Source organism: Primulina huaijiensis, chromosome 8 (genome assembly GCF_012295235.1).
Source record: "Primulina huaijiensis isolate GDHJ02 chromosome 8, ASM1229523v2, whole genome shotgun sequence".
NCBI classification, from domain to species: domain Eukaryota; kingdom Viridiplantae; phylum Streptophyta; class Magnoliopsida; order Lamiales; family Gesneriaceae; genus Primulina; species Primulina huaijiensis.
Genome location: NC_133313.1, coordinates 15,401,391 through 15,427,605, shown reverse-complemented (window position 1 = coordinate 15,427,605; position 26,215 = coordinate 15,401,391). Strand labels below are relative to the sequence as shown.

Below are 26,215 nucleotides of genomic sequence, written 5' to 3'. Positions count from 1 at the left end.
AGAATGATTAATGGAAGCTATTGAAAGTAAAGGCTGTCAAATTGCTTCGAAAATGGACAGAAACTTGGCTTTGAAAAGTTGTTGCTAGGCTTTGATTTTTGCTTCAAAACCTGGACAGAAAGTTAACCTCGGAATGCTGTTGAAAGGCTTCGAAAATGGACAGCAACTTGGACAGGTTTTTGCTTCGAAACGCTGCTGAATACTCGAGTATTTTGACAACAATCATGCTCGAAACAATATAATGGAAGAAATGTAACTTGAAAATGAGCAGAATTTAGGTTTCAAAAGGATGCTGAAATCTGGAGACTTTGACAGCACATAAGCTCGACAAACTCAACTCTTGTGCTCGAAGGTGGCATGGCGTTTGGTGTGGTTTTCTTCTAATCCAATGTCTCTATTTATCGGCTACGAGAGGTGAGCTGAAAGGGTAATGGTCATAAATTGGTTTTTATGAGTAATAAGCAGCCTTGAATTTGCTTGTCAAATTCAGCAATTATCTCGTGCCAAATCAAGCTTTTAGAATTTTAAAATGCAAGGCTTGGATGATTGTTGCATGGTCGGGAGAATGTGGTCAACACCATCATAGTAAATGAATATAATCATGATTGTTGCACAATGTATCTATTTCTAATTCTTGGCTTGGTACAAGAGTGTATGCATAAATGGTGTAATGAATGTCAAATTGATTTCCCTTAAATTCAAAAAATGAAATAAGATATGCACTTTGTCATTTGATATAGAGAAAAATCTCAGATTAGGTCTTTGCACGTTGATTACAATTTTGGGTCTTCACACAGGAAGCTCATTTGTGCACTTTGACTGCGGATTCAAACTTCGAATCCCGGTTGTTATCGTTTCGAGTTTTTCTTAACTATCTTGCTTAATTTTCATTCATTAAAGCATAAATATTAAAAAAATATTTGTTACTTTTAAAATTTAATAAGTAATTTTTTGGAAAAAAAGCGTAAGGGTTGAATCGGATATCGGGCCTAGACCCAGACCGTTGAGTTCAAAACCAGGACCACCGAGTTTAGAACTCGGATTGTAACCATCCCGGCTCTAACCATCTTCTATCATATGGACAAAATTTCCAAACTGATTTCGACAAAAACCGATATGAGGAAAGAAAATCGAACCGGGTAACAAGAAAAAAGAAATAAGTAGTGGCGCGTTCAGGTTCATGGATTAGAATTTCGATCCGCCCCAGGTAGATTTTTATGTGACTGAAGACTGGCTGCTTGCCGACAAAACTCGTCGAGAATGGCGACCGTGGCTGTGTATATCTTCTCTGCTGCAAATGCCTCTGTTAGAATCCCCACGCCTTTTCCTCGGAGAAGGAATTTGGGCAAGCCCTCGTGATTTCTCCTCGTCGCTTGTCGGCCACCGCTGCCTCGGGAATATATGCGTCGATGTCGGGGGCGACGACTCCACTGTTGACTAAGCCTGATGAATTGGTGGAATCCATTCTATCACAGGTGCAAGTTTCATCTTTTTGTTATAAAATCGATGTGTTGTTTACGGGAAATGTATTTTGGGAAAAATAATCCTTTTTCCATGTATTGCTTTTCTTCTGAGTTTCATTTGGGGTGATCAAATAGATCGATTAAGCCACCTGCTTGATTTGTTTTCTGACTAGAATTTGGCGTAGAGGAGGAGGGGCAAAATAGCACAGCCCCATTGGAGAATATTCACACTATTTTAGTGCAGGGTTGGAGTTGTCCAAAGGTGGGGGAGGGGAAGAGAAGTTAGAGTTCCTTGCAACAAAATATTAACCGTTACCTTATTTTTGTTGTAAATAAAACTTTTGTTTTGTTTGATCATAATTGTAAGCTTTTCCATATGTCGTTACTACTTTTTTTTTTGAAAAGACGATAATTTTATTAATTGGAAGAGTTATTACAATCCTCATGCATAGCATCAACAATAAAGTCTGGTATTGAGGTCAAGACTATGGGACAAGCATGAAAACAAGATTCCCTAGCTAGATTGTGGGCAACTTTGTTTGCTTGTCTACGGGTGAAGCGGACCTTATAAGATGGTCTTTGACTGAGAATTTCGCGGCACGCGAAGGTGATGTTCCCAAATTCCGAGTCGTCTTCTCTATGCGAATCTATTGTGTCGACTACTAATTTGGAATCTGATTCAAAGATGACTTCTTGGAGTCCCATGCCTTCAGTCCAACTAAGCGCCTCCTTGAGTGTCATAGCTTCTGCTTCTTTGATTCCCACTAGGCCCAGAAATGCATTGGTTCTAGCTGATATAAAGGAGCCGGTTGAGTCTCGGAGTGCCATACCCATTCCTGTAGTTCTCAAGTCGTACTGTATAGTCGCGTCTATGTTACATTTGAGCGCAGGTGCTTGTGGTTTCTGCCAGTTAAGCGTCTGACTTGTTGTTTCCTGTCTGCTGTCACTTGAATTCCCATTGCTACGCACACCTCTCCAATCCGATAGAAACTTCAACGCTGGTTCAATTACTTGGGTTGCTGACTGAGAGTTCCTATTCCACAACATGTCATTTCTTGCTCTCCATATTCCCCATAAAACCATAGTAATTTTGTCTGTGACAAGTTCAGGAGTGTTGCTGATAATTTGAAAGAACCATTGCACAAATCCTTCCGCTTCGTTTGTACAGGAAAGCACGCGGTTCCATAAGCCAAGTTTTTCCCAGCAATCTTTTGCCAGAGGGCAGAAAATGAACAGGTGCCAAGAATTTTCCCACTCACCTCCGCAGGTAGCACACGAGATGGGCACGTTGATGTGTTTCTTTTGGAGGTTTCCTCTGTTAGGGAGGATGTCCCTTGCTACACGCCATAGGAAAGTCTTCACCTTAGGTGGGATATTTAAGCTCCACAGCTTCTGCCAATTTCCTTGTAGTCGGTAGTCCTCACCGTCTGCGTGAATCTCTTGAACAATTTTATATCCTGAGCGTACGGAGTATTTTCCATTACTTCCGTGATGCCATATGCATTTGTCCCGCCCCATACCCATGTGTACAGGGATGTTCAAGATTTCCTTAGCATCTCGATCGCAGAAGATCTCTTGAATCAGACTTGTATTCCATTGATGGGTGGATGGAGTAAGGAGCTCACTTACTAGCATTGATTCAGTGCCACTAGGTGGATTGGATACTATAGAGAAGTTGTATGGGTCTCGAAGCCATGGATCTTTCCACACACGAATGCTGTGACCATCTCCCACTCGCCATCTAACTCCTTTGTTCATTATAATCTTAGAGCTCCACAAACTCCGCCAGATGAAGCTGGGTTTGTGACCGAGTTGAGCCTCAAGGAAACTCGAGTTGGGATAGTATTTGGCTTTAAGAATTCTGGCCATAAGAGAGTTCGGTTTAGAGATTAGGTTCCATGCTTGTTTACCCAACATTTCCAGGTTGAATGATTCCAGATTCCTAAAGCCCATTCCCCCATGAATCTTTCTAGGGCAGAGGCGCTCCCACTTTATCCATTTAATACCTCGATTGCCATTTGGTCGAGAACCCCACCAGAACGAGTTCATGATACGTTTAAGTTCGTCGGTTGTAGACTTAGGCAGTAGAAATACATTCATGCAGTAAGTTGGTAGAGCTTGGGCCACCACCTTGATCATGATTTCTCGGCCTGCTTTGGAGAGAAACTTGTCTCTCCAGCTTTGGATCTTCTGCCAGAGTCTATCCTTTATGTATCTGAATATATCTTTCTTATTTCTTCTAATGAGCGAGGGGAGCCCAAGGTATTTTCCTGAACGCAGATCATTTGTAATTCCAAAGATATTAGCTAACATGTGTTGCTGTTCTTGGTTCACATTGCCACTAAACATGATTCCAGATTTTGTGAAATTGATAGGCTGGCCTGAAGCATCTTCATACTCACGTAAGAGCTGCTTCATAGTCTCACACTCATCCTCTTTCGCTTTGCAAAACAGAAGGCTATCATCAGCGAACAAGAGGTGAGAAATGGTCGGTCTTCCCCTACTAACTTTGCAGCCGTGAATAAATCCTCTTCTCTCTGCATCCAGGATCAGGGAAGATAATCCGTGAGCGCAAAGAATAAAAAGGTAGGTTGATAACGGACATCCTTGACGTAAACCCCGGAAAGGTTGGATAGGGCCGACCACTCTATCGTTTACTAGCACCGAATAGGATACTGATGAAGTGCAAAGCATTATAAGATTCACCCACTGTCTGTCAAACCCAAGCTTGATCATCATCTTCTCCAGAAATTCCCAACTTAGACGGTCGTATGCTTTTCTAACATCGAGTTTTAATGCCACAATCCCCTCTTTACCCTTAGTCTTTCTTTTGGGGTGATGTATCATCTCAAAAGCTACCACCACGTTGTCAATAATAGATCTCCCTTGAACAAATGCCAATTGGAAATCTGATATTATCTTCTTGAGGAGAGGCTTCATGCGATTTGCCAAGACTTTGGCGAACACTTTATAGAGGACGTTGCAGAGGGAAATGGGGCGGTAGTCCTTCATGCTGCTTTGATTCTCTCCTTTGGGAATAAGGACTATATGTGTGTCGTTCAAGTGGTCTGGGAAGCGACCATTTTGAGCGCCATTTGTTGAATTCAGTGAAGATGTCTTGTCCAACCAAACTCCAGAATTTTTTAAAGAAAGCAGGGTTGTATCGTTCGGGGCCAGGTGATTTGTCACCATTCATCTGGAAAAGAGCTTTTTTTACTTCCTCAATGCGGAACGGAGCAATAATTTCACTGTTATCTGTAGCGGAGACCACTGGCATAGTTTTGGAAATGATAAGATCGCAATCTGCCACTATCGAGGAATACAATTCGTTGAAATATTGCTTAGCGATACAGCACAAATCATCGATATGATCATAAGAATTTCCGGTGTCATCTCTAAGTTTTTTTATTCTGTTTACCTCCCTTCGGGTTGTGGCTGTTCTGTGGAAGAATCTTGAATTTAGATCCCCATCCTTTAACCAATAAGTTTTAGCTCTTTGCTTCCAAAAGTCTTCTTCTTGAGTTAGAAGTCTTATAAGCTTAGAGTTCAAATCTTGATGGTGATGCACTGATTCGCTGTCATTCCTGAATCGGAGTTCCTCTATTTCTCTTTTGCACTTGTCTATCTCGTCTCGAAACTTCCGAGATACCCGTTTTCCCCATTGTTGTAAAGTTTCTGCGATTCTAGCCAATCTGTCAGGGAAAGTCTGGTTGGGTGCATTTCCCAATTTTCTCGAACTATATCGCTAAACCCAGGTTCGTTTAGCCATGAATTTTCAAATCGAAATCCCTTTCTTTTAGCATAATGAAGCTTGTTTTCGGTAGTGAGTAGGATTGGATTATGGTCTGAGAGGGGGGCGCTGTGGTTAACCAGCTTGGCCTGGGGAAAAAGCGAGGACCAACTTGGTGCAACAAGTGCTCGGTCAATCCTTTCTTCGATGACATTCGGTGTTCCCCTGCTCTTGGCCCATGTGAAAGGGTAGCCTATCATGGGTAAATCAATCAATCCACAAGTCGAGATTGTTTCCCGAAATAAAACTTTTGTTTTGTTTGATCATAATTGTAAGCTTTTCCATATGTCGTTGCTACTTTTAGTGAAGAGAAACTAAGATCTTTGGCTTCATTAGGTTGTGCAAAATTATAGAGGAGTTATTCTGTCAAGAAATGAACACCAATGGGTAGCTGAAGTGGCTAATTCATTGCAAAAATTGTGTTGCTGAGCCTACAAAGTGCCCGCTTATATTTAGAGGTCAAAATCCCTATTAACTATAGTTATTTGCCACTGTGATGCTAATTTCAATTTGAATTCTACTGAATGTTTGAGCTATCATTTCTAACTATTATCAAAATGGTGTATCCAAAGTTTGTCAGCTAACAACCTCTCTTTTCACTATGCTTCGTGAACCGAGTTTCCACTTGATGCTCATCCAAGGACTTTTTAATCCCCATATTTTCCAATTTAAATGATGGCCTACTTCCACACTAGATATATTGCATAACCAATGAAGAATAGCCCTTTTCGCTTTCTACTTTATTTTGAGCTACTTCCATGAAAGGAAGACCGAAGACTTTCTTTTGCCTTTATTCTTTTATGTATAACTACTCTTTGATTCCATTTTAGCTTTCAAAAAATGTGAAGATCTTTCCTATAAAAACTTATTTGCAGATGGGATGTGCAGTATTGCTCAAATCCTACATCACCAGGTGGTGGATATCGAAATGCATTCGGAAGTCTGATATTCAAAACCAAGGAAACGATTCAGGTCATGAATCCATGGATACTGTAAAAAACAGAGTAACTTTTTCTGTGCTGGGATTATTCGATGGAGATGTTTCTTTGAACCGTAATTTTTCCCTTGTGATCATAAGCATTTATGTTTTTCTTTTATTCCTCCATCGTATGATAACAATCAGGTTATAGCCATGACTTCATTGAATGACACCATATGAGTTGATGCTCATATTTATTCAAGATGAAGCTGAATTCCATGCTCTAAAACGAACTATTTTGGATAGAGCTCAACTTTTGTAAGAGTTGGAGCTTGCTATGCAATTCCAAGCCTAAAAGATTGAGCCTCGGCTCATGATTCGAGTTTTATTTGAAGTAGTTTCACATGTATCAGAGCTCGACTCATGTTTATTGTCTATATGTATATAGAAAATAACTAGTATTTGAACCTGCTGGAGTAGTTCATAGTCTTGACCTTTGTTGAACTCCGTGAGACTATCTGAATAGTTTGGCTGATAAACAGGAAAATTGACAGCTCTGGATGGAGAATGTGTTCGACTCGTATTCTAGCTTCCAGAACTCAAAGTTGGAGGACGGGAATTAAAAAATGGTGGTGAGTGAAGTGAAGATTCAAATAACATACATTGATGATAAGATTAGGCTTGGAAAGGGTTCCAGAGGTTCTCTCTTCTTCCTCCTTGATTACTATAAAAGCAAAGAGGTTTAGAGTATACTTTGATCAGTCTGCAATTTGATAAGATGACACAATAATGACTAGCTATTAATGGTACTTTAAGAAAAAGTGACACGTATCAGAAAAAGAATAAACGTGTAGGAAATGGTGACGGCCATTGCCAACATCTTTTGACAAAACATGCGTACGACGCCTCAACTTTAGAAAATTGAGACGCGCATGCGCCTCTTCATTTGACAATAAGGCTCCCGCAATCATTCATTGATGGTATGAGAGGCCTATAAATATCGGTGATTGAGGTCCCTAAGCACACATCTCATAAGAAAAAAAATACACCATCTAAGGAGAGAATTGGAGTGCTTAGAAGGTTTCAACTGGAAGGAAATCAGAAAACTTACAAATTCCTCGATGGCTGGAGGTAACGCTCGAGCCGCTTCCGTATATTGTTTATCATGTTTATATATACGTAGAAACATGATTTTTTGAGAAAAATTCTGACATTTGGTATCAGAGTCGTGATACATTTGCCTTGAAAATAATCGTTCTTCATTTTTCTGAAATTCATATATAATGAACTCTTCGAAAATTTGATTCTCAAATTTTGATACGAGATGAGTAAATTTATTATTATTATTTTTTGAAAATATGGATGAGGCCATGAAGGTCGTGACTGGTTTTTTCTGTAAGTGGAAAGGTTGAAAACGATAAAATATACAAATGAGCTACCTTCATATTTTAAACAATTAATATGAATTCAACATATCACGTGAATTCACATGAAGCATTAATGATATGCAATGTTTTTATTATTATAATATTTATTATTATTTTTTTAAAAAATATATTATTATAATAATCTATATGAGATTGTCGGTGGTCATTTGGTCAAATTATTTATTATTATTATTATTTTTAAATAATAATAATAATTAATGTGTATATATATTATTGGTATCAATTAATGTTGAAGGAGACCTACACAAATTTGACAATTGAAACAATTGTCGGTAAAAATTTATTCATTTTATCATTTTTTAATAATAATAATAAATAAATAAATAATTAATGTGTAATTAAGTTATAGCATTTGGTTAAATAATTTGTACACATTAAAATATTTCTAAAGCACATTAAAATATTTCTAAAGTTTATAAATAATTTAATTTGTGCATAAAATTTTTATTTTGTTATATGTATGTATAATTTGTTGTAACATACAATATTGAGTGGAATAAAACTAATGCACTAAAATTAAAATTATAAATATTGCTTATAGTTTTTTTGCAATAGTTTGATATTTCAAATCATTATAATTCACAAATTGTTCATATTTGATTATTATTATGTTTATATAATTTTATATGAATAAATTAAGTAAAAATGTGAATATAACGTTATTTAAAGTTTTGGCTTATAAAGATTCATATAAATATGGATAATTAAAGTGAATAATAATTATAAGGTGACATGAGAAAAATGATCTGGAGGATTTTTTTATAGATCGGTTTAAAACTGTCTTGACTAGCCACTGGTCTCCCTGAGGAACGTTGTTCTGTCTAAGAGTTAGGTATTTAAAGGGCCTTAGCCCTTCTGAGAGCACTCTTGAAAAATGTTGATTGCATTTCTAAATATTTATTATATAAAGTATTAAGTAAAACCAAAATTTTGTCCAGTGAACCGTATAATTTTAAATAATTGAGGAATAGCCACAACATCCTTAATTATGAAAAATTATGCATTAAGTGGATTTGGATCACATAATGGACATCAATTGTAATTAATTATATAAACATAATAAATTTTACCACACATGGATTTTTGTTATATTTATATAACTAATTATGTTAAAATATCAAAATTATATTTTCTTAATTTACCCACAGTAGTTAAGGGAAAATATATTTTGATAGTTTTATCATAAAGTTACAGAAAAATTTTATTGAATTAAAATTTTAGCCCACAAGAAAATTTTATGTCACCAGATTTTAAAACATGATTTACATTGGTAAACATGATATTACCTCAAAATTTTAAAAATAATAAGCATATTATATTTTTATGTAGTTATGCAACCTGTGAGTTTTTCTGATATGAAATGTGACATTCATGAATTGAAGAGCGATAATTATAAAATATGAGAAGAAAGAATTCATCTTCAATTAGGGTGGATTGATATTTATTATGCTATATGGAAAGACGAACTATCTGCTATTACTGAAAACAACATTCCAGATGATGTTGATCTTTGTGAAAAATAGGAGCGATCTAATCGACTCTGTGTAATATTCATAAAGACCAAAATCTCTGCTGGTATGCGTGATTCTGTCGATTAGCATAATAATGTCAAAGAATTACTGAAGGTTATTGATGAACAGTTTCAGTTTTCAGATAAGGCACTTGCAAGCACCTTAATTATGAAATTCTCTTCATTAAAGCTCACTAGTGTGAGAGGTGTGCGAGAGCACATCATGAAAATGCGGGACATAGCGGCTCGACTAAAGACACTTAAAGTGTAAATGTCTGAAACTTTTCTGGTGCACTATATTTTATGCACTCTTCCACAACAATATGGACCATTCATATTTTCCTACAACACACATAAGGATAAATGGTCAATCAATGAATTAATGACGATGTGTGTTCAAGGGGAAGGAAGATTGATGGAAACAAGTGATAATGTATTTATGACTACATGAGAAAATTATAAGAAGCAAGCCAAAGTCAAGGAAAAAGGGAAAGGATTAATTCCACCCCAACCTGACATCAAGAAAAAATCTAAGTGATTCTTCTGTAAAAAGATAGGACACATGAAGAAGGATTGCAATAAATTTAAGGATTGACTTGAAAAGAAAGGTATTCCTTTTTCATTTGTCTGTTATGAATCTAATATGGTTGATATGATTTATAACATATGGTGGATTGATTCTGGTTCTACAATCCATGTTACAAATAACTTGCAGGGTATGCAAAGACTAAGGAAACCTCAAGGAAATGAGCGGAACATCTCTTCAGGAAACAAGGTGTTTTCGCATGTGGAGGTTATTGGGACTTGCTGCCTTATATTGGATATTGGTTTTATTTTAAAATTGAAAAAGACATTTTATGTTCCTAGTTTTTCGAGGAATTTAATTTCGGTTTCAAATCTTGTATCCCTTGGTTATTCATTTCAATTTTTGGATAAATCAATAAATTTATTTTATAAATCAAATATTGTTGGAAATGGTACAATGATTGATGATCTTTTTTCTATTTCTTTACAAAATAATAACATCACTATGCATGTTCAGAGATGTATTAAAAGATGTGTTATAAATGAAGATTTTTCTATATTGTGGCACAAGAGATTGGGACACATTTCCATAGAGAGGATTAAAAGATTAGTGAATGATGGAGTACTTAGTACTTTAGATTTTACTGATTTTGAGACTTGTGTGGACTGCATAAAGAGAAAATAGACCAATAAGTCTAAAAAAGGTGCCAAGAGGAGTACAGAAATATTAGAAATCATACATTCAGATATATGTTGTCCTGATATGGACATGCAAAGTCCGAAATACTTCATATCTTTCATTGATGATTACTCACAATATATGTATATCTACATACTTCATAACATAAACGAAGCACTTGAAGCTTTTAAAGTTTTTAATGTTGAAGTAGAGAAACAATGTGATAAACAAATTAAGATCGTGAGAACTGATAGAGGTGGAGAATATTATGGTAAATACACTGAGAATGGACAGGCACCTGGTCCGTTTGCAAAGTTTCTCCAGGAACATGAGATTGTTTCCAATATACTATGCCTGGTTCTCCTGACCAAAATGTCATAGTTGAGAGGAGAAATCGAACATTATTGGATATGGTGAGGGGCATGTTAATAGTTCAAAACTTCCTAAATCATTGTGAACTGAAGCTCTTAAGACAGCTTTGTATATACTAAACCGAGTTCCAACTAAAGCTTTCCCAAAGACGCCATTTGAATTATTTAAAGGTTTGAAACCGAGTTTGCAACATATACGTATTTGGGGTTGTCTTTCAGAAATAAGAGTTTACAACCCACATGAAAAGAAACTGGACCCAAGAACTATAAGTGGATATTTCGTCGGGTATGCAGAAAAATCCAAAGGGTACATATTCTATTGTCCATCTCACAACACTAGAATTGTGGAATCAAGAAATGCAAAATTTCTTGAAAATGATTTGATTAGTGGGAGTGATCATTCAAATGACATAGTTCTTGAGAAAGATCACATTAATTCGCAACCCTCTTATTCAATGATAGATTGGTCGTTATTCACACCTCTCAAAATCAAATGGGTGTTAGGCAACCAGTTACTGAAGTTCCACAAATCGTTGATGAAAATCCACTTGATCAAGTTGTTAATGAAGAACAATAAGAAATTGTTGATCAACCAAACAACTTAAGGATATCTACTAGAATAAGAAGATCAGTTATATCTAGTGATTATGTTGTGTACTTACAAGAGTCAAATTTTAACATCGAAGCCGAAAATGATCCTGAAACGTTTTCACAAGCCATGAGTTGTAATGAGTCAAAATTATGGTTTAATCCCATGAAAGAAGAGATGAATTCTATGGCATTTAATGGAGTCTGAGATCTTGTTCAGTTTTCTGATGGTGTAAAAAGTCATTGGATGTAAATGAGTCTTAAAAACAAAGAAAGACTCATTAGGCAACATTGAAAGATATAAAGCAAGACTCGTAGCTAAATGATTCACTCATTACGAAGGAATCGACAACAAGGAGACTTTTTCTCCTGTATATAAGAAAGATTATGTTCGTATCATTTTAGCATTAGTTGCACATTTAACTTAGATTTATAACAAATGGATGTGAAAACAGTTTTTCTCAACAGAGAACTAGAGGAAGATTTTTATATGAAACAACCTGAAGGATTCTTCTCTATTAATGGTGAGCATTTGGTATGTAAGCTTAAGAAATCTATAGATAGATTGAAACAAGTTTCCCGTCAATGGTATTTGAAATTTCATGATGTTATCTCTTCATTTGGATTTGTAGAGAACATCATGGATCAATGTATATACAAGAAAGTCGGTGCGAGTAAGATTTGTTTCCTTATTTTATATGTGGATGATATATTACTTGCAACCAATGATAAATGTTTGTTATATGAGGTGAAACAATTTCTCTATGAAAACTTTGATATGAAGGATATGGGCGATGCATCTTATGTCATTGACATTAAGATACATAGAAATCGGCTTCGAGGTATTCTAGGTCTTTCTCAAGAAACTTATATCATCAAAATTTTAGAGATATATTGGATAAAAGATTGTTCATCAAGTATAGCTCCCATTGTGAAAGGAGATAAGTTAAATTTAAACTAATTCCCAAAGAATGATCTAGAGCGAGAACAAATGAAAAACATTCCTTATGCTTCTGATGTCGAAAGCTTGATGTATGCTCAAGTTGGCACTAGATCTGACGTTGCATTTGTTGTTGGGAAGTTTGGAAGATATCAGAGTATTTCAGGTTTAGACCATTGGAAAGCTGCAAAGAAAGTTATGAGGTACCTTCAAGGGGCCAAAGATTATATGCTTATGTTCAGATGAATTGAGAATTTGGAAGTAATTGGATACTCTGATTCAGACTACGCTGGCTGCATTGATTCACGAAATCCACTTCAGGATATATTTTCATGCTAGCTGGTGGAGCTGTATCTTGGAGAAGTGCAAAACAGACATTGACTGCTACTTCCACTATGGAAGCTGAGTTCGTAGCTTGTTTTGAGGCAATCTCACATGGTGTATGGATGAAGAGTTTCATTTTGAGGCTTAGAATTTTGGATTCTATATCTAGGCCATTAAGAATATATTATGACAATTCAGCTGTTGTTTTTATGGTTAAAAATAACAAAAGTGGTAATCGAAGCAATCACATCGACATTGAGTATTTAGCCATACGAGAACATGTTAAAGATCAAAAGTTACTTATCGAGCACATTAGCACTAAATTGATGATTGCGAATCCTTTGACTAAAGGCATGTCACTATTGAAATTTAAGGATCATACAGAAAAAATGAGACTTGGTTCCTTTATGTAATTTTGTTGTAAGAACAAATTAATGAAACTATGATGTGATTTTTTCTCATATTTTTTGTGCACACCTTCATTGATCCGAGAAATATCCATAAAGTTGGACCTTGAATAAACATAAGGTTTATTCATTAAGTTATACAGATTTGAGAGATATAATGCATTGTGATACATGGAAGATAATACTCGTTTTAAGATGACCTATTACCATAATTCATGTATTTTGTTTTCTCATATGGTAAATGAGATATATGTGTCAAGTGGGATAATGTAAGAAAAAATGACACATATTAGAAGAAAAATAAACGTGTAGGAAATTGCGACTGTCATTGCCTACATCTTTTGACAAAACATGCGTACGCCGCCTCAACTTTTGAAAATTGAGACGTGCATGCGCCTCTTCTTTTGACAATAAGGCTCCCGTGATCACTTATTGATGGTATGAGAGGTCTATAAATACCGGTGATTGAGGTCCCTAAGCACACACCTCATAAGGAAAAAATACACCATCTAAGGAGAGAATTATCACTTGTTTCCATCAACAACCTTCCTTCCTCTTGAACGCACATGGTCATTAATTCTTTGATTGACCATTTATTCTTATGTGTGTTGTAGGAAATTTTGAAGGGTACATATTGTTGTGGAAGAGTCCATAAAATATAGTGCACAAGAAAATTTTCAGACATTTTCACTTCAAGTGTTTTTAGACGAGCTGCTATGTCTCGCATTTTCATGACGTGCTCTCGCACACCTCTCACACTAGTGAGCCTTAATGAAGAGAATTTCATAATTAATGTACTTGCAAGTGCCTTATCTGAATACTGAAACTGTTCATCAATAGTCTTCAGTAATTCATTGACATTATTATGCTGATCGACAGAACCACGCATACCAGCAGAGATTTTGGTCTTTATGAACATTACACAGAGTCGATTAGATCACTCCATTTTTCATAAAGATCAACATCATCTTGAATGCTGTTTTCAGTCATAGCAGATGTCTCGTCTTTCGTATAGCATAATCAATATCCATCCACCCTAATTGAAGATGAATTCTTTCTTTCCATATTTTATAATTATCGACTTTCAGTTCAAGAATGTCACATTTCATATCTAAAAAATTTGAAGGCTGCATAACTGCATAAAAATATAATATGCTTATTATTTTTAAAATTTTGAGGTAATCTCATGTTTACCAATGTAAATAATGTTTTAAAATCTAGTGACATAAAATTTGTCTTTGGGCTAAAATTTTAATTCAATAAGATTTTTCTGTAATTTTATGCTAAACTATCAAAATGTGGATAAATTAAGAAAATATAATTTTGATATTTTAACCTAATTAGTTATATAAATATAATAAAAATCTCTGTGGGGTAAAATTTATTATGTTTATATAATTAATTACAATTGATGTCCTATCTGATCCAAACCACTTAATGCATAATTTTCCATAATTAAGGATGTTGTGGTCATTACTCAATTATTAAAATTATACGGTTCATTGGACAAAATTTTGGCTTTATTTAATGTTTTATATAATAATTATTTAGCGCAATCAACATTTTCTAAGAGTGCACCAAGGAAAGATCGGTAGGGCTAAGGCCTTTTAAATATATAACTCTTAGACAAAGCAACGTTCCTCAAGGAGACCATTGGCTAGTCAAGGCAGTTTAAATCGATCTATGAAGAACTCCCCCAGATGATGTTTTCTCATGTCATCTTATAACTATTATTCACTTTAATTATCCACATTTATGTGAATCTTTATAAACCAAAACTTTAAATAATTTTATATTCACATTTTTACTTAATTTGTTCATATAAGTGAATTATAATGATTTGAATTATCATACTATTGCAGAAAACTATAAGCAATATTTATAATTTTAATTTTAGTGCATTAATTTTATTCCACTCAATATTGTATGTAACAACAAATTATACATACATATAACAAAATAAAAATTTTATGCACAAAATAAATTATTTATAAACTTTAGAACTATTTTAATGTGTACAAATTATTTAACCAAATGCTATATGTATATTGAATTATACATATAACTTAATTACAAATTAATTATTGATTTATTTATTATTATTATTAAAAAAATAATAAAATAAATAAATTTTTACCGACAATTGCTTCAATTATCAAACTTGTGTAGGTCTCCTTTAACATTAATTGATACCAATAATATATATATACACATTAATTTTTATTATTATTTAATAATAATAATAATAATAATAAAAAATTGGACCAAATGGCCAGCGACAATCTCATATAGATTATTATAATAATATATTTTTTGTAAAAAAATAATAAAAATATTATAATAATAAAACATTGCATATCATTAATGTTTCATGTGAATTCACGTGATATGTTGAATTCATATTAAATGTTTGAAATATGAAGGCAGCTCATTTGTATATTTTATTGTCTTCACCTCTCTACTTTTAGAAAAAACCAGTCACGACCTTCATGGCCTCATCCAGATTTTCCAAAAAAATAAAAAATTTACTTATCTTTTATCAAAATTTGAGAATCAAATTTTCGAATAGTTCATTATATATAAATTTCAGAAAAATGAAGAACGATTATTTTCAAGGTAGAGGTATCACGGCTCTGATACCAAATGTCATAATTTTTCTCAAAAAATCATGTTTCTACGTATATATAAACATGATAAACAATATGTGGAAGCGGATAGAGCGTTACCTCCAGCCATCGAGGAATTTGTAAGTTTTCTGATTTTCTTCCAGTTGAAGCCTTCTAAGCACTTCAATTCTCTCCTTAGATGGTGTATTTTTTTAATGAGATGTGTGTTTAGGGACCTCAATCACCGGTATTTATAGGTCTATCATACCATTAATGAGTGATTGCGAGAGCCTTATTGTCAAAAGAAGAGGCGCATGCACGTCTCAATTTTCTAAAGTTGAGACAGCGTACGCATGTTTTGTCAAAAGATGTAGGCAATAGCCGTCGCCATTTCCTACACGTTTATTCTTCTTCTGATATGTGTCACTTTTTCTTACATTCATGTCAAAGTTTTTAGAGAGAAATTGTTTCACCTCATATAACAAACCCTTATCATTGGTTGCAAATAATATATCATCCACATATAGAATAAAGAAACAAATCCTACTCCCACTGACCTTTTGGTATATACATTGATCCATGATGTTCTCTACGAATCCAAATGAAAAGATAACATCATGAAATTTCAAATACCATTGACGAGAAGCTTGTTTGAATCCATATATAGATTTCTTAAGCTTACATACCAAATGCTCACCATTACTAGAGAAGAATCCTTCAGGTTGTTTCATAAAAACCTCTTCCTCTAGTTCTCCGTTGAAAAAAGTCGTTTTCACATCCATTTGTTGTAAATCTAAGTCAAAATGTGCAACTAATGTTAAAATGATACAAAGAGAATATTTCTTAGATACAAGAGAAAAAGTCTCCTTGTAGTCGATTCCTTCAGTGAATCTTTTAGCTACGAGTCTTGCTTTATATCTTTGAATGTTACCTAATGAGTCTTTCTTTGTTTTGAAAACCCATTTACATCCAATGGCTTTTACACCATCAGGCAATTGAACAAGATCCCTGACTCCATTAAGTGCCACAGAATTCATCTCTTCTTTCATAGGATTAAACCGTAATTTTGACTCATTACAACTCATGGCTTGTGAAAACGTTTCAAGATCATTTTTGGCTCCGATGTTAAAATCTGATTCTTGTAAATACATAACATAATCTCTAGATATAGCTGATCTTCTTATTCTAGTAGATCTCCTTAAGTTGTTTGGCTGATCAAAAATTTTTTGTTGTTCTTCATTAACATACAACAAAATGCATTTGCCAAAAACTCAGCTCTACCTGCAATATTATAGATTCTAATGATTAATGAGACTAGACAACTATCAAATTTTCAAAAATTATTTGTTTTCATATATTTAAAACAAATCCACATTCGTTTGTATCTTATTCTCCAATAATGTGAAAATGTAATCTGTGTTATATTATTAACCAATTTGACCGGAGAATGCTTTCTCAAGAGGAAAAATATCAACTTGAACGAAGCAAGAAAAAATCAAGGATTTCTACGAGCGATCGAAATTTTGAAGGCGATGATGTGAGTCATGTGACTATGGAGGGACCCTTGAGGGAAAATCAAGAGGAAGGGAAGAGAGTGGGTCTCACGTGAGACCGTCTCACGAATCTTAATCTGTGAGACGGGTCAACCCTACCCATATTCACAATAAATAGTAGTACTCTTAGCACAAAAAGTAATACTTTTTCATGGATGACCCAAATAAGAGATCCGTCTCACAAATACAACCCGTGAGACCGTCTCACACAAGTTTTTGTCAAGGAAAGGACCCTACCCTGATAACGACTGCACCAATTGGAAACTCATTCAAGGATACCTTCCTTGGGATTCAGGCGGTAGATTCTCCATCAAGATATCACGAGGAAGACGGAACTGTTTCGGAAGACGAGCTCTATGATGACGATGGAGAGGATGAGAAGTGCCCGGTTATCAAGCTTTCTCAGGAGGAAAAGATCAGGCTCCGGAGACCATGGCGGCAAACATTAATCATCAAGGTGATGGGCAGGTCAATTGGGTATAATTATCTATTCTGACGCATTAAGAGTCTGTGGAAGCCTAAGGCTCCAATTGAACTAGTAGCCTTGGAAAATGAGTACTAAATTGTTAGATTTGCTTCTTTGGAAAACTATGAACACGCTAAATACGAAGGCCCATGGATGGTAATGGACCAATCGTCAAGGAATGGTACCCCAATTTCGATCCCGTCTCGGATGCTACAGAACAAGTATTAGTTTGGGTGCGCTTTCCCTGCCTTCCGATAGAATATTATGATAAGGACTTACTAATGAAGATGGGGAGCAAGATTGGAAGACCCATCAGAGTTGATCAGGCCACTAGCCTGGTTTCAAGAGGCAAATTTGCTAGAATTTGTGTGGAGGTGGACATTAGAAAACCGCTACCGGCGAAGTTCATGTTACGACGATAAGTTCGAAGGATTGAGTATGAAGGTATCCATTTAATTTGTTTCAAATGCGGAGTCTATGGACATTCTATAGGAGATTGCAACTCCGGAGAGACGTCGGAAAATGGTGGTGGGCCGATGGAACAGGTGAGGGAAGAACGAGAAGAGCACAGAGGTAACCCTTCTGGCCAGAATAGGAAAGTGCAAATCCCAGCGGAAATTACGGAGACATTCGAACCTTGGATGATGGTAGTGAGATCCTCTCGTCGAAATGGAAAGTTTAAAAATGGAAGCTCGGAGAAATTTGGAAAGCTGGACCCAAGGAAAGATTCGGAGAATGCACATAATACTTGTAACCGCATGTGATACTCAAATTTTGACGTGCTAAGGGAAGAAGACAACCTTGATATGGACCAAAATGAGGATGGGCCCAATAAGCCAGAGGAATTACTACCCAAGTCGACTAAACCAGTTGGCAAAGGTAGAAGGCCCAATATCGAAGTGAATTATAAAGAGGCCCAAAGGAATGATAATATTGGTATCCAATCTACACAGAAAGAGAAACAAGGACGAAGCTCAGAAATGAATAAAGGTCGGGTTCGATACCAGAATGGGCCAAGACAAGCAGCTGCAGAAGAAGAACATGTTCTCGTTTGAGGATCACAAGGAGGTAAGCACATAGTTAGGGAGGTGATAAATAACGTCCCGGGTCGAGAAGCTTGGGAATATAACTCTTTATGGGAAGAAGATAGTGGGTTCAGGCACCACCAAGACCCTCTCTTAACACCTAGTAATATGGGTGATGATATGTGTATGGACCATGAAGTGGAGGACAAAGACGACGTCATCGTCAAAGAGAGATGGATGGGGGAAGCCCGGTCCCTTCAAGCTTAAGATCTGTCGATTTTTGCTCGTGGTTTAGTTGCATATAATGTGGTGCGACTCCTTCCTCTGTATAGCGTCTATATGAACTTGATGGTGTGGAATTTCCAGGGTGCGCCTTCTAAAGAACTGAACCGCGTCCTCAAAGATATAATTAAGAAATTCAATCCAAGTGTGCTTGGCTTGCTTGAACCACGTGTTTCAGGATCTCATGCCGATGATATCTGCAACAAGATGGGTTATGATAATTGGTTAAGAGTTGAAGCGGTGGGATTTAGTGGGGGCATATGGATCTTTTGGAAAGATGATTTAGGATTAAAGATCATCTACTCCCACCCACAGTTTGTTTTGGTAAAGGTAGATACTGGAACTTCGATACCTTGGTTCCTATCTATTGTTTATGGGAGCCCCAATGCCACGCTTAGAAAGAGGCTCTGGAACGATCTGTCAAATGAGAACCTTAACATAGAGGGACCCTGGATATCCTTAGGTGATTTTAACTCGGTAATCACTGAGCATGAAATCAGTACAACTGGAGGGGTGGCCTACTGTAGAAGTGCGGGCTTTGCTGACTGGATGTTTAATCAAGGACTTCTAGACCTTGTATTTACTGGTTCAAGATTCACTTGGATGAGAGGGAATAATAGTAATACCTTCAAAGGAGCTCGTCTGGACAGGGGTGTCTGCACCATAGAGTGGAGAGAAATGTTCCCAGAAGCTCGGGTGATGCATCTTCCCATCATCCAATCTGATCATGACCCACTGTTAGTCAAACTTCATGGTGACAAGAAATACAAGTGTAAAGGTCCTTTTCGTTTCCAGGCTGCCTGGCTTACCCATAGCGATTTTCAGAATGTGATCCAGCACGAATGGCAAGACCAACGGATGCTAAAAGACAATGTTATTTCTTTGGCCAATGTCCTGACAGAATGGAACTCTGCAACTTTTGGAAATATCCACAAACGGAAGAGGGAACTAATATCAAGGATCTATGGAGTGCAAAGAATTATGGGGCACCAACCTAGACATAGACTCCTCAAACTGGATGCTAAACTTCGAAGAGAGCTTGATAAAGTACTAGAACAAGAAGAGCTACTGTGGTACCAAAAGTCTAGGGAGGATTGGATAGTCTCTGGTGATAGAAATACCAAATTCTATCATGCCTCTACCACGGTTTGAAGAAGCAGAAATAAGATTGAGGCACTCAAGGAGGAAAATGGTAACTGGATCACTGAGGAGGATCGTCTTAAAAACAATGTTCAAGATTTCTACACATCTCTCTTCGGCCCAAATCCTAACCATGAATCTTAGGGAGCGAATGGTTTCCAAGGCTACCAGAAGCCCACTCCAAGCCTTAAGTGCTTCGTTCCTACCAGAAGAAATAAAGAGGGCCCTTTTTGGCATGTCACCTTTTAAGGCCCCTGGCCCAGATGGCATACCAGCTGGTTTTTATCAGAAAATGTGGCACATAGTCGGTAATTCCATTTGCGAGTTTGCTTTTCAATACTTCAACTCTGGAGAGATGCCGGTGGGTACCAATGATACCCTTATATCATTGATACCTAAAGTTCCTAATCCGGAGTTTATTACACAGTTCAGGCCGATAAGTCTATGCAACGTGGAGTATAAGATTCTCACCAAAACCATGACCAACCGCCTTAAGCTTGTCATGGCTGACCTTGTGGGGCATTTCCAAAGCAGCTTTGTCCCGGGGCGTCAAATAACTGATAACATTATGGTGTATCATGAGGCCTTTCATACTATGCGTAAGAAAACCGGAGGAAACGGATACATGGCCATCAAAATAGATCTTGAAAATGCCTATGACTGACTTTCATGGGACTTTATTCGGGAAACTCTCACTGAAGTTGGCCTCAATAGAGTTTGGGTCAGAAATATCATGAACTGTATTGAATCTCCCAGGCTCTCGATTTTGTGGAATGGGGACCAGATGGAGTGGATCAAACCGAGCAGAGGAATTAGACAGGGAGACTCAATATCCTCATACATATTTGTTCTCTGTATTGAAAGACTAAGTCACATCATCTGTCAAGCAGTTAGTAATGGTTTCTGGAAGCCTATTCGACTTTCTCGGAATGGCCCTCCCATTTCTCATATGCTCTTTGCCGACGACATGGTCCTATATGCAGAGGCTTCCATCGAACAACTCAACATTATTCTTGAGTGCTTGAATAGCTTTTGTTCATGTTCTGGCCAAAAAGTTAACTTCCACAAATCAAAATTTTTTTTCTCTAAAAATGTGGATGATATGGTGGCTAACAGTCTGTCTACTGTGTCGGGGATTCCCTTAACTGACGATCTTGGTAAATACCTCGGAGTGCCGTCCATGCATGGGAGAGCCAACAATAATCTATACAAGCAGGTGTCGGATAGAATTAAGTCAAGACTTGAGGGGTGGAAAACCAAGTATTTGAGCTTTGCATGACGGAAGGTTTTGGTAGAGTCTGTGCTCAATGCAATTCCCCTTTATACCATGCAAACAAGCCTCTTACCCATGGGAATATGCTCTGAGATTGAGAAAAAAATTCGGAATTTCCTTTGGGGAGGACAATATGGGGAACATAAATGCCATTTGGTTAAATGGGAAGTGGTTACTAAACCCAAATCTATGGGAGGCCTTGGGATTAGGAGGATGCAACAAATGAACCTAGCCTTCATGACCAAACTGGGCTGGAGACTAATGAACGACAAGAAGAGCCTCTGGGCTCAAGTGATGAAAGAGAAATACATGCACAAGACCAATATCAGTAAAGGTATTCAAGCTAGACAGGGAGCATCCAAGACTTGGCAAGATATTTCCAAGGCCATGCAAACACTAGAACAAGGGAAGAGAAGTGTAGTGAGGAACGGTAAATCTACAAGTTTTTGGACGGATAAGTGGCTGGGAAATGAACCACTAAATACTTATCTTCTCAAAAATATTGAAGCAGATGGGAGGAACAAATCTGTGTTTGATTATTGGATCAAAGGAGAGGGATGGAATTGGGGAGCTTTAGATGGGAAGCTTCCCACTCACGTGGAAGATAAGCTGGCTGCGTGTATGCTGAGCGAAGAAGATGATACTGTTGACAGCATCTGCTGGGGCTTAACCAGCAACGGCAATTTCTCGATTAGTTCAGCCTATGAGCAGCTGATAATGGGCATACAAAATCACACTACTGATAACTTATGGGGAATGATTTGGAAACTAGAATCCATGAAAAGATTATGAGCAATGTGGAAAGAGTTAAAAGAGGGTTTACCACCAGTGGTATGTGTGTTATGTGTCAGAATGATATGGAAGACGTGGATCACATTTTTCGGAAATGTGAAAAAGCTCGGGAAATATGGAGATGTTTCATGTCTACTAATGCGTTCCAAAATATTCTGAAGCTAAGCTTCGACAAATGGTTTAGGGCGAACTTGGGCCAGGAACGACAGAACATGGAAACAGGAATTGGAATGTTCTATTTGCCATTACTCTTTGGTGGCTTTGGAAATGGCGAAATGATCTCGTTTTCAAGGACAAGAGACTAGATGTGAATCTTAAAGTGAAGCAGCTAAAGAACCAACTCAACGAAATTAAATCAGCTTTCAGTTCTTCAAGGGTTATGCCAGGTCACACCCAGAGGTATACCAATTGCGTAGTCAGGTGGATACCTCCTCCGGCAGGGTGGTGCTCAATCGAGGTTGATGGGAGCTGTAAGCAGTCTATTCGGAAGGCTGGTGGGGGCGGATTATTGCGGAACGAATATGGTGATTGGATGATTGGCTTCATGCACAACATAGGGTGGTGCTCGATCGGGGAAGCAGAGCTGTGGGCCGCCTACAAAGGGTTGCAAATGGCATGGGAAGCAGGTCAAAGGAAGATCATGCTGGGGATTGACTCAATAGAAGTGATCAAATGGCTTAATAATAAGGGTATGCCATGTTCATCTCTCATCAACTTAATCTCATTGTGTGCTAGCCTACTGGCTAGAAACTGAAAGGTTAAGCTACAGCATATCTACAGAGAACAAAATAGGGCTGCTTATTTTTTGGCTGCGGAGGCTCTGAAAATGGAAAGAGGCTATAAAACTGTGGACTCCTCATGTAGGCCTGCATGCCATCATCCAGGCAGACAAGGCGGGATTTGGCTCGTGTAAAGGAATAGTTGTTCGATAGTGAATAATCTTGGGTGACCCCCCTCTCTTGTAACCAAAAAGAAAAAAATAATGTGAAANAAAAAAAAAAAAAAAAAAAAAAAAAAAAAAAAAAAACAAATGAGGAGTTTAGCGCAATAATCATTGTGATCTCGTTTAACTTTTTTTATTATTAAAACGAAAGTGGATACTCGATCCCGCGTTACCATCGTCAGCAAGCCGATTCCTCGGCTCATCCGTGAACGTGTAATAACAACAACTCAACGAGGAATACTAAAAAACTTGGGCAACTTTTTTAGAGGAAAATTTGTAACATCTGTTAGCATCTATCAGCCATCAACGGCTGTAACTTCAGGCAACGGTTGTCATTTTCCGAGTCGATAAAGTAGCTGTATGTGGAACGAGGGATGGTCCAAACACCTTGATTTCCTTAACTTCAGGCAACGGTTGCGATTTTCCGAGGCGATAAAGTAGCTGTATGTGGAACGAGGGATGGTCCAAACACCTTGATTTCCTTAGGTACGATTCCTGCAATTCCAAGGACCTTTCTCACCTGGTTTGCGAGCTCGATAATGCTGTCATCTTCATGACCTGTACAGATGCACTGGTTGATTTAGAACTTGGAAAAATGACTTCATATGGTCCAGAGAATTTCTAAAGATCATCTATCTTCCAATATTAAAAGTCGATTCCAGGGCATTTACCGATATCAAACAAGGCCTTCTCTAATTTGAAAAGGTAGTCTCGGTTGTTCCCGCGTGGGCCAAAGGCAGTAGCTATTTGCTTAGCCATGTCCTCCAAGGAGGCAGGCCCGAGATAGTACTTGTTCGATAATTCCGGCGTGGATGTGAAACTGCAACGTTACCATTGTTGAACCAATGACACAGCAAGCATATGATCGTTTTTATTTCCAATCAGTGCTCTTTATTTTCGAATAAACAAACAAACATCACACCCTCATTTCCATTTTCAAATTTTTCCTCGTGTTCAAAACAAGCAACATAATCGTTAATCTAAATTTAGCTTTTAAAAGTTGATCTATGATTATCAGCTTGCATACCACACTTAAAAGAATTTACAAACATTCTCCTGTATATTTTCTGAAAAACTTTTTACCAGAAAACACTGAAATTAAAACCAGATAGAGGACAACATTTTTTGGTTGAATGTTTGAGGTCACTTACACTATTACCCCATTAACAAAGGGCATTTCCGAATCTTCATCCTGCATTAAGAAAACACAAAAATACAAAATAAGCAACCATGAAAATTGACATGCTTTCAAAATGGCTAAGCTAATGAAACATGCAAAAAGTTCGATATGGTATAGTGCAAGGACAATGAACAAGAAGAGACTGAGACTCACTTTGAAAAAGTCTACCAAAGTTTTTCTGTCATACTCGCATTCTCTTCGTTCCAGATACTAACAAAACATATATAAACAAAATAATTAATTCAGAATGCAACATTAAGATATCAAATTATGAAGTCAGTATATATGGGAAAAGTGAAATCCCAAAGGGAAAATTTGTACTCGAACCAAATAAACAATTAAATTTATCATACCGCCATTGCTTCCTTTTCTTTTTCTGGCCCTCCCCGCACGCAGTAAGCGGCTCCCCACTGAAATAAGAATTGACATATCAAGAAAACCTTTCAAACTAGACAAGGGCCACATCCATAAACAAGACAAGCATACAATAAATGGGAAAATAGTTGTCCAAATTGCTGGAATAAATTGACCTTCTCTTAAAGCTTGAAAAAAATTTAGTGACATAATCAATCATCTAATAACTGAAAACTCGTACAAAATAGAAAATGTTCAGATTTAAAAATAAGGAAAGTATACGAGAAATGGAAAACGCAGGGGTCCAATTTGTAGGCAAATTTTGGCCTTTATCTTGAAGGATACATCAAATTTCGGCACAGAAACCCAATCACCTAATTCTTGATGACCTCCAGGACCAACAATCCCTGTTCATCGATCTCAAAGATGAAAGAAACCATGTCATAGAAAGATTTTGAGCTGTGGTCCCAGTGCATTTAGCACCTCAAATTTTCTTTCAGTTGACGAACAAACAAGACACCAAAAACCAGACACGTTTCACTTAATCAGTATCACTATCTGAAAGGATTTCGACATTTTACTTTGTGTGGCTCATAGCATTGGAAGAAATATCATTTCAAAGGAAATTAACAAACGTTTAAGAGGAAAAATCATTACGCAGACTGCTCCTTCATGTTCTTCCAAAGTGCAGGTTCTTGCTGGGTGTTCCGGCGTACCTCTGTGATCAATGCAGGCTGAAAACCATAAAAGTAAATGTAATTAAACAATAAACTAGCGGTAAATTCTTAGAATTGTTCTGAAAATTATCAAAGTAAGTTTTAAGAGACTAATTATACCACTCCAAATACAGCTGAAAAAGGTTCGAGTTTAGCAGCAACAAACTAAAATTACTCAAAAATGAAATCGAAGGGGTCTGCTAAAAAAATCAGAATTTAAAGAAATAAAAGACTAAAAAATTCCATAAATTACGAAAGAAAACATACCCAGATCAAATACACGCCTGTAGTCTCTGATAAACCCAATCACCTTTTCGTCATATCCAAATCCTGGGTTCCACACCAATGACCCGTACCCAAAAATCCAGAACACCATCTTTCGTTGCTTGATCAAAAATACCTGCCCAAGCGAAGAAGAAAAATCAACAATCCACCACAAAAAAGTCCTCGACACCCAAAAAAAAACTTACAAAAGAATCAAACGCAACGAATCAGATGTGAATTAAACTCGGAATGGAATCGAGCAACGTGGATCCTGCAAACAATCGAAAAGGTGAAATGGGGATGGATTTTCTTTCGATCTTTGTTGGATCTCTCTCTGTCTAAAGATTTTGTCGATCTCTGCGAGAGAGGGAGGGAGGGAGGAGGTGGAGGAGAAACTCGCGATTTATTTGTAGGATTCATGATTGATTATTTTTTGAAATTTTTCCTCAAACAAATTATTTATAAATTTCATAATTTAAAAAATAAATTTTCATTAAGACTTTAACATGGATTATATTCACTACAATTTAAAAATAATTATTCTTATATCCGATTAAATAATTCTTTTTAAATTTGTAGTGAATATAATCCATGTTATGTCCTAATAATTTTAAGAAAATTATATTATAATATAAATATAAAAGAAAATTAAATATA

The 26,215-nt window shown here is 36.7% G+C and overlaps 2 protein-coding genes and 1 pseudogene across 3 annotated transcripts; 2 read left to right on the top strand and 1 right to left on the bottom strand.

Annotated features, from left to right (window-relative positions):
- The first annotated feature begins 995 nt into the window (after positions 1–995).
- On the top strand, positions 996–6,942 carry LOC140982984 (probable plastid-lipid-associated protein 8, chloroplastic; annotated as a pseudogene).
- On the bottom strand, positions 5,493–25,979 carry LOC140982983 (gamma-glutamylcyclotransferase 2-1-like). 2 transcript variants are annotated; one of them, XM_073449797.1, is made up of 10 exons: positions 25,765–25,979; positions 25,562–25,694; positions 25,236–25,312; positions 24,578–24,634; positions 24,378–24,434; positions 24,196–24,236; positions 23,716–23,864; positions 23,173–23,602; positions 6,725–6,761; positions 5,493–6,676 (listed from the first exon to the last, which is right to left on the bottom strand). In XM_073449797.1, exons 2-8 carry the CDS (start codon positions 25,668–25,670, stop codon positions 23,448–23,450), a joined length of 645 nt encoding a protein of 214 aa, XP_073305898.1. In that variant the 5' UTR covers positions 25,671–25,694; positions 25,765–25,979; the 3' UTR covers positions 5,493–6,676; positions 6,725–6,761; positions 23,173–23,447. The 2 variants fall into 2 exon arrangements, with proteins under 2 accessions (XP_073305898.1, XP_073305899.1); XM_073449798.1 differs by lacking the exons at positions 5,493–6,676; positions 6,725–6,761 and having other exon boundaries at positions 23,196–23,431; positions 23,517–23,602.
- LOC140982103 (uncharacterized) lies at positions 18,396–20,048 on the top strand. Its single transcript, XM_073448519.1, has 2 exons — positions 18,396–18,638; positions 18,981–20,048. The coding sequence occupies exons 1-2, from the start codon at positions 18,396–18,398 to the stop codon at positions 20,046–20,048; spliced, it is 1,311 nt and encodes a 436-aa protein (XP_073304620.1).
- Positions 25,980–26,215: the final 236 nt, after the last annotated feature.

What these genes read in the sequence shown, in the direction of transcription:
- LOC140982103 (XM_073448519.1), top strand. Translation starts at nt 18,396, where the DNA reads ATGGACCAAAATGAGGATGGGCCCAATAAGCCAGAGGAATTACTACCC. An exon ending in CAGAAGAAGAACATGTTCTC is followed by an intron (nt 18,639 to 18,980) that starts GTTTGAGGATCA and finishes TGGAATTTCCAG; the next exon opens with GGTGCGCCTTCTAAAGAACT.
- LOC140982983 (XM_073449797.1), bottom strand. Translation starts at nt 25,670, where the DNA reads ATGGTGTTCTGGATTTTTGGGTACGGGTCATTGGTGTGGAACCCAGGA. An exon ending in CAGGCGTGTATTTGATCTGG is followed by an intron (nt 25,313 to 25,561) that starts GTATGTTTTCTT and finishes TATGGTTTTCAG; the next exon opens with CCTGCATTGATCACAGAGGT. An exon ending in GAAGGCCTTGTTTGATATCG is followed by an intron (nt 23,603 to 23,715) that starts GTAAATGCCCTG and finishes GCATCTGTACAG; the next exon opens with GTCATGAAGATGACAGCATT.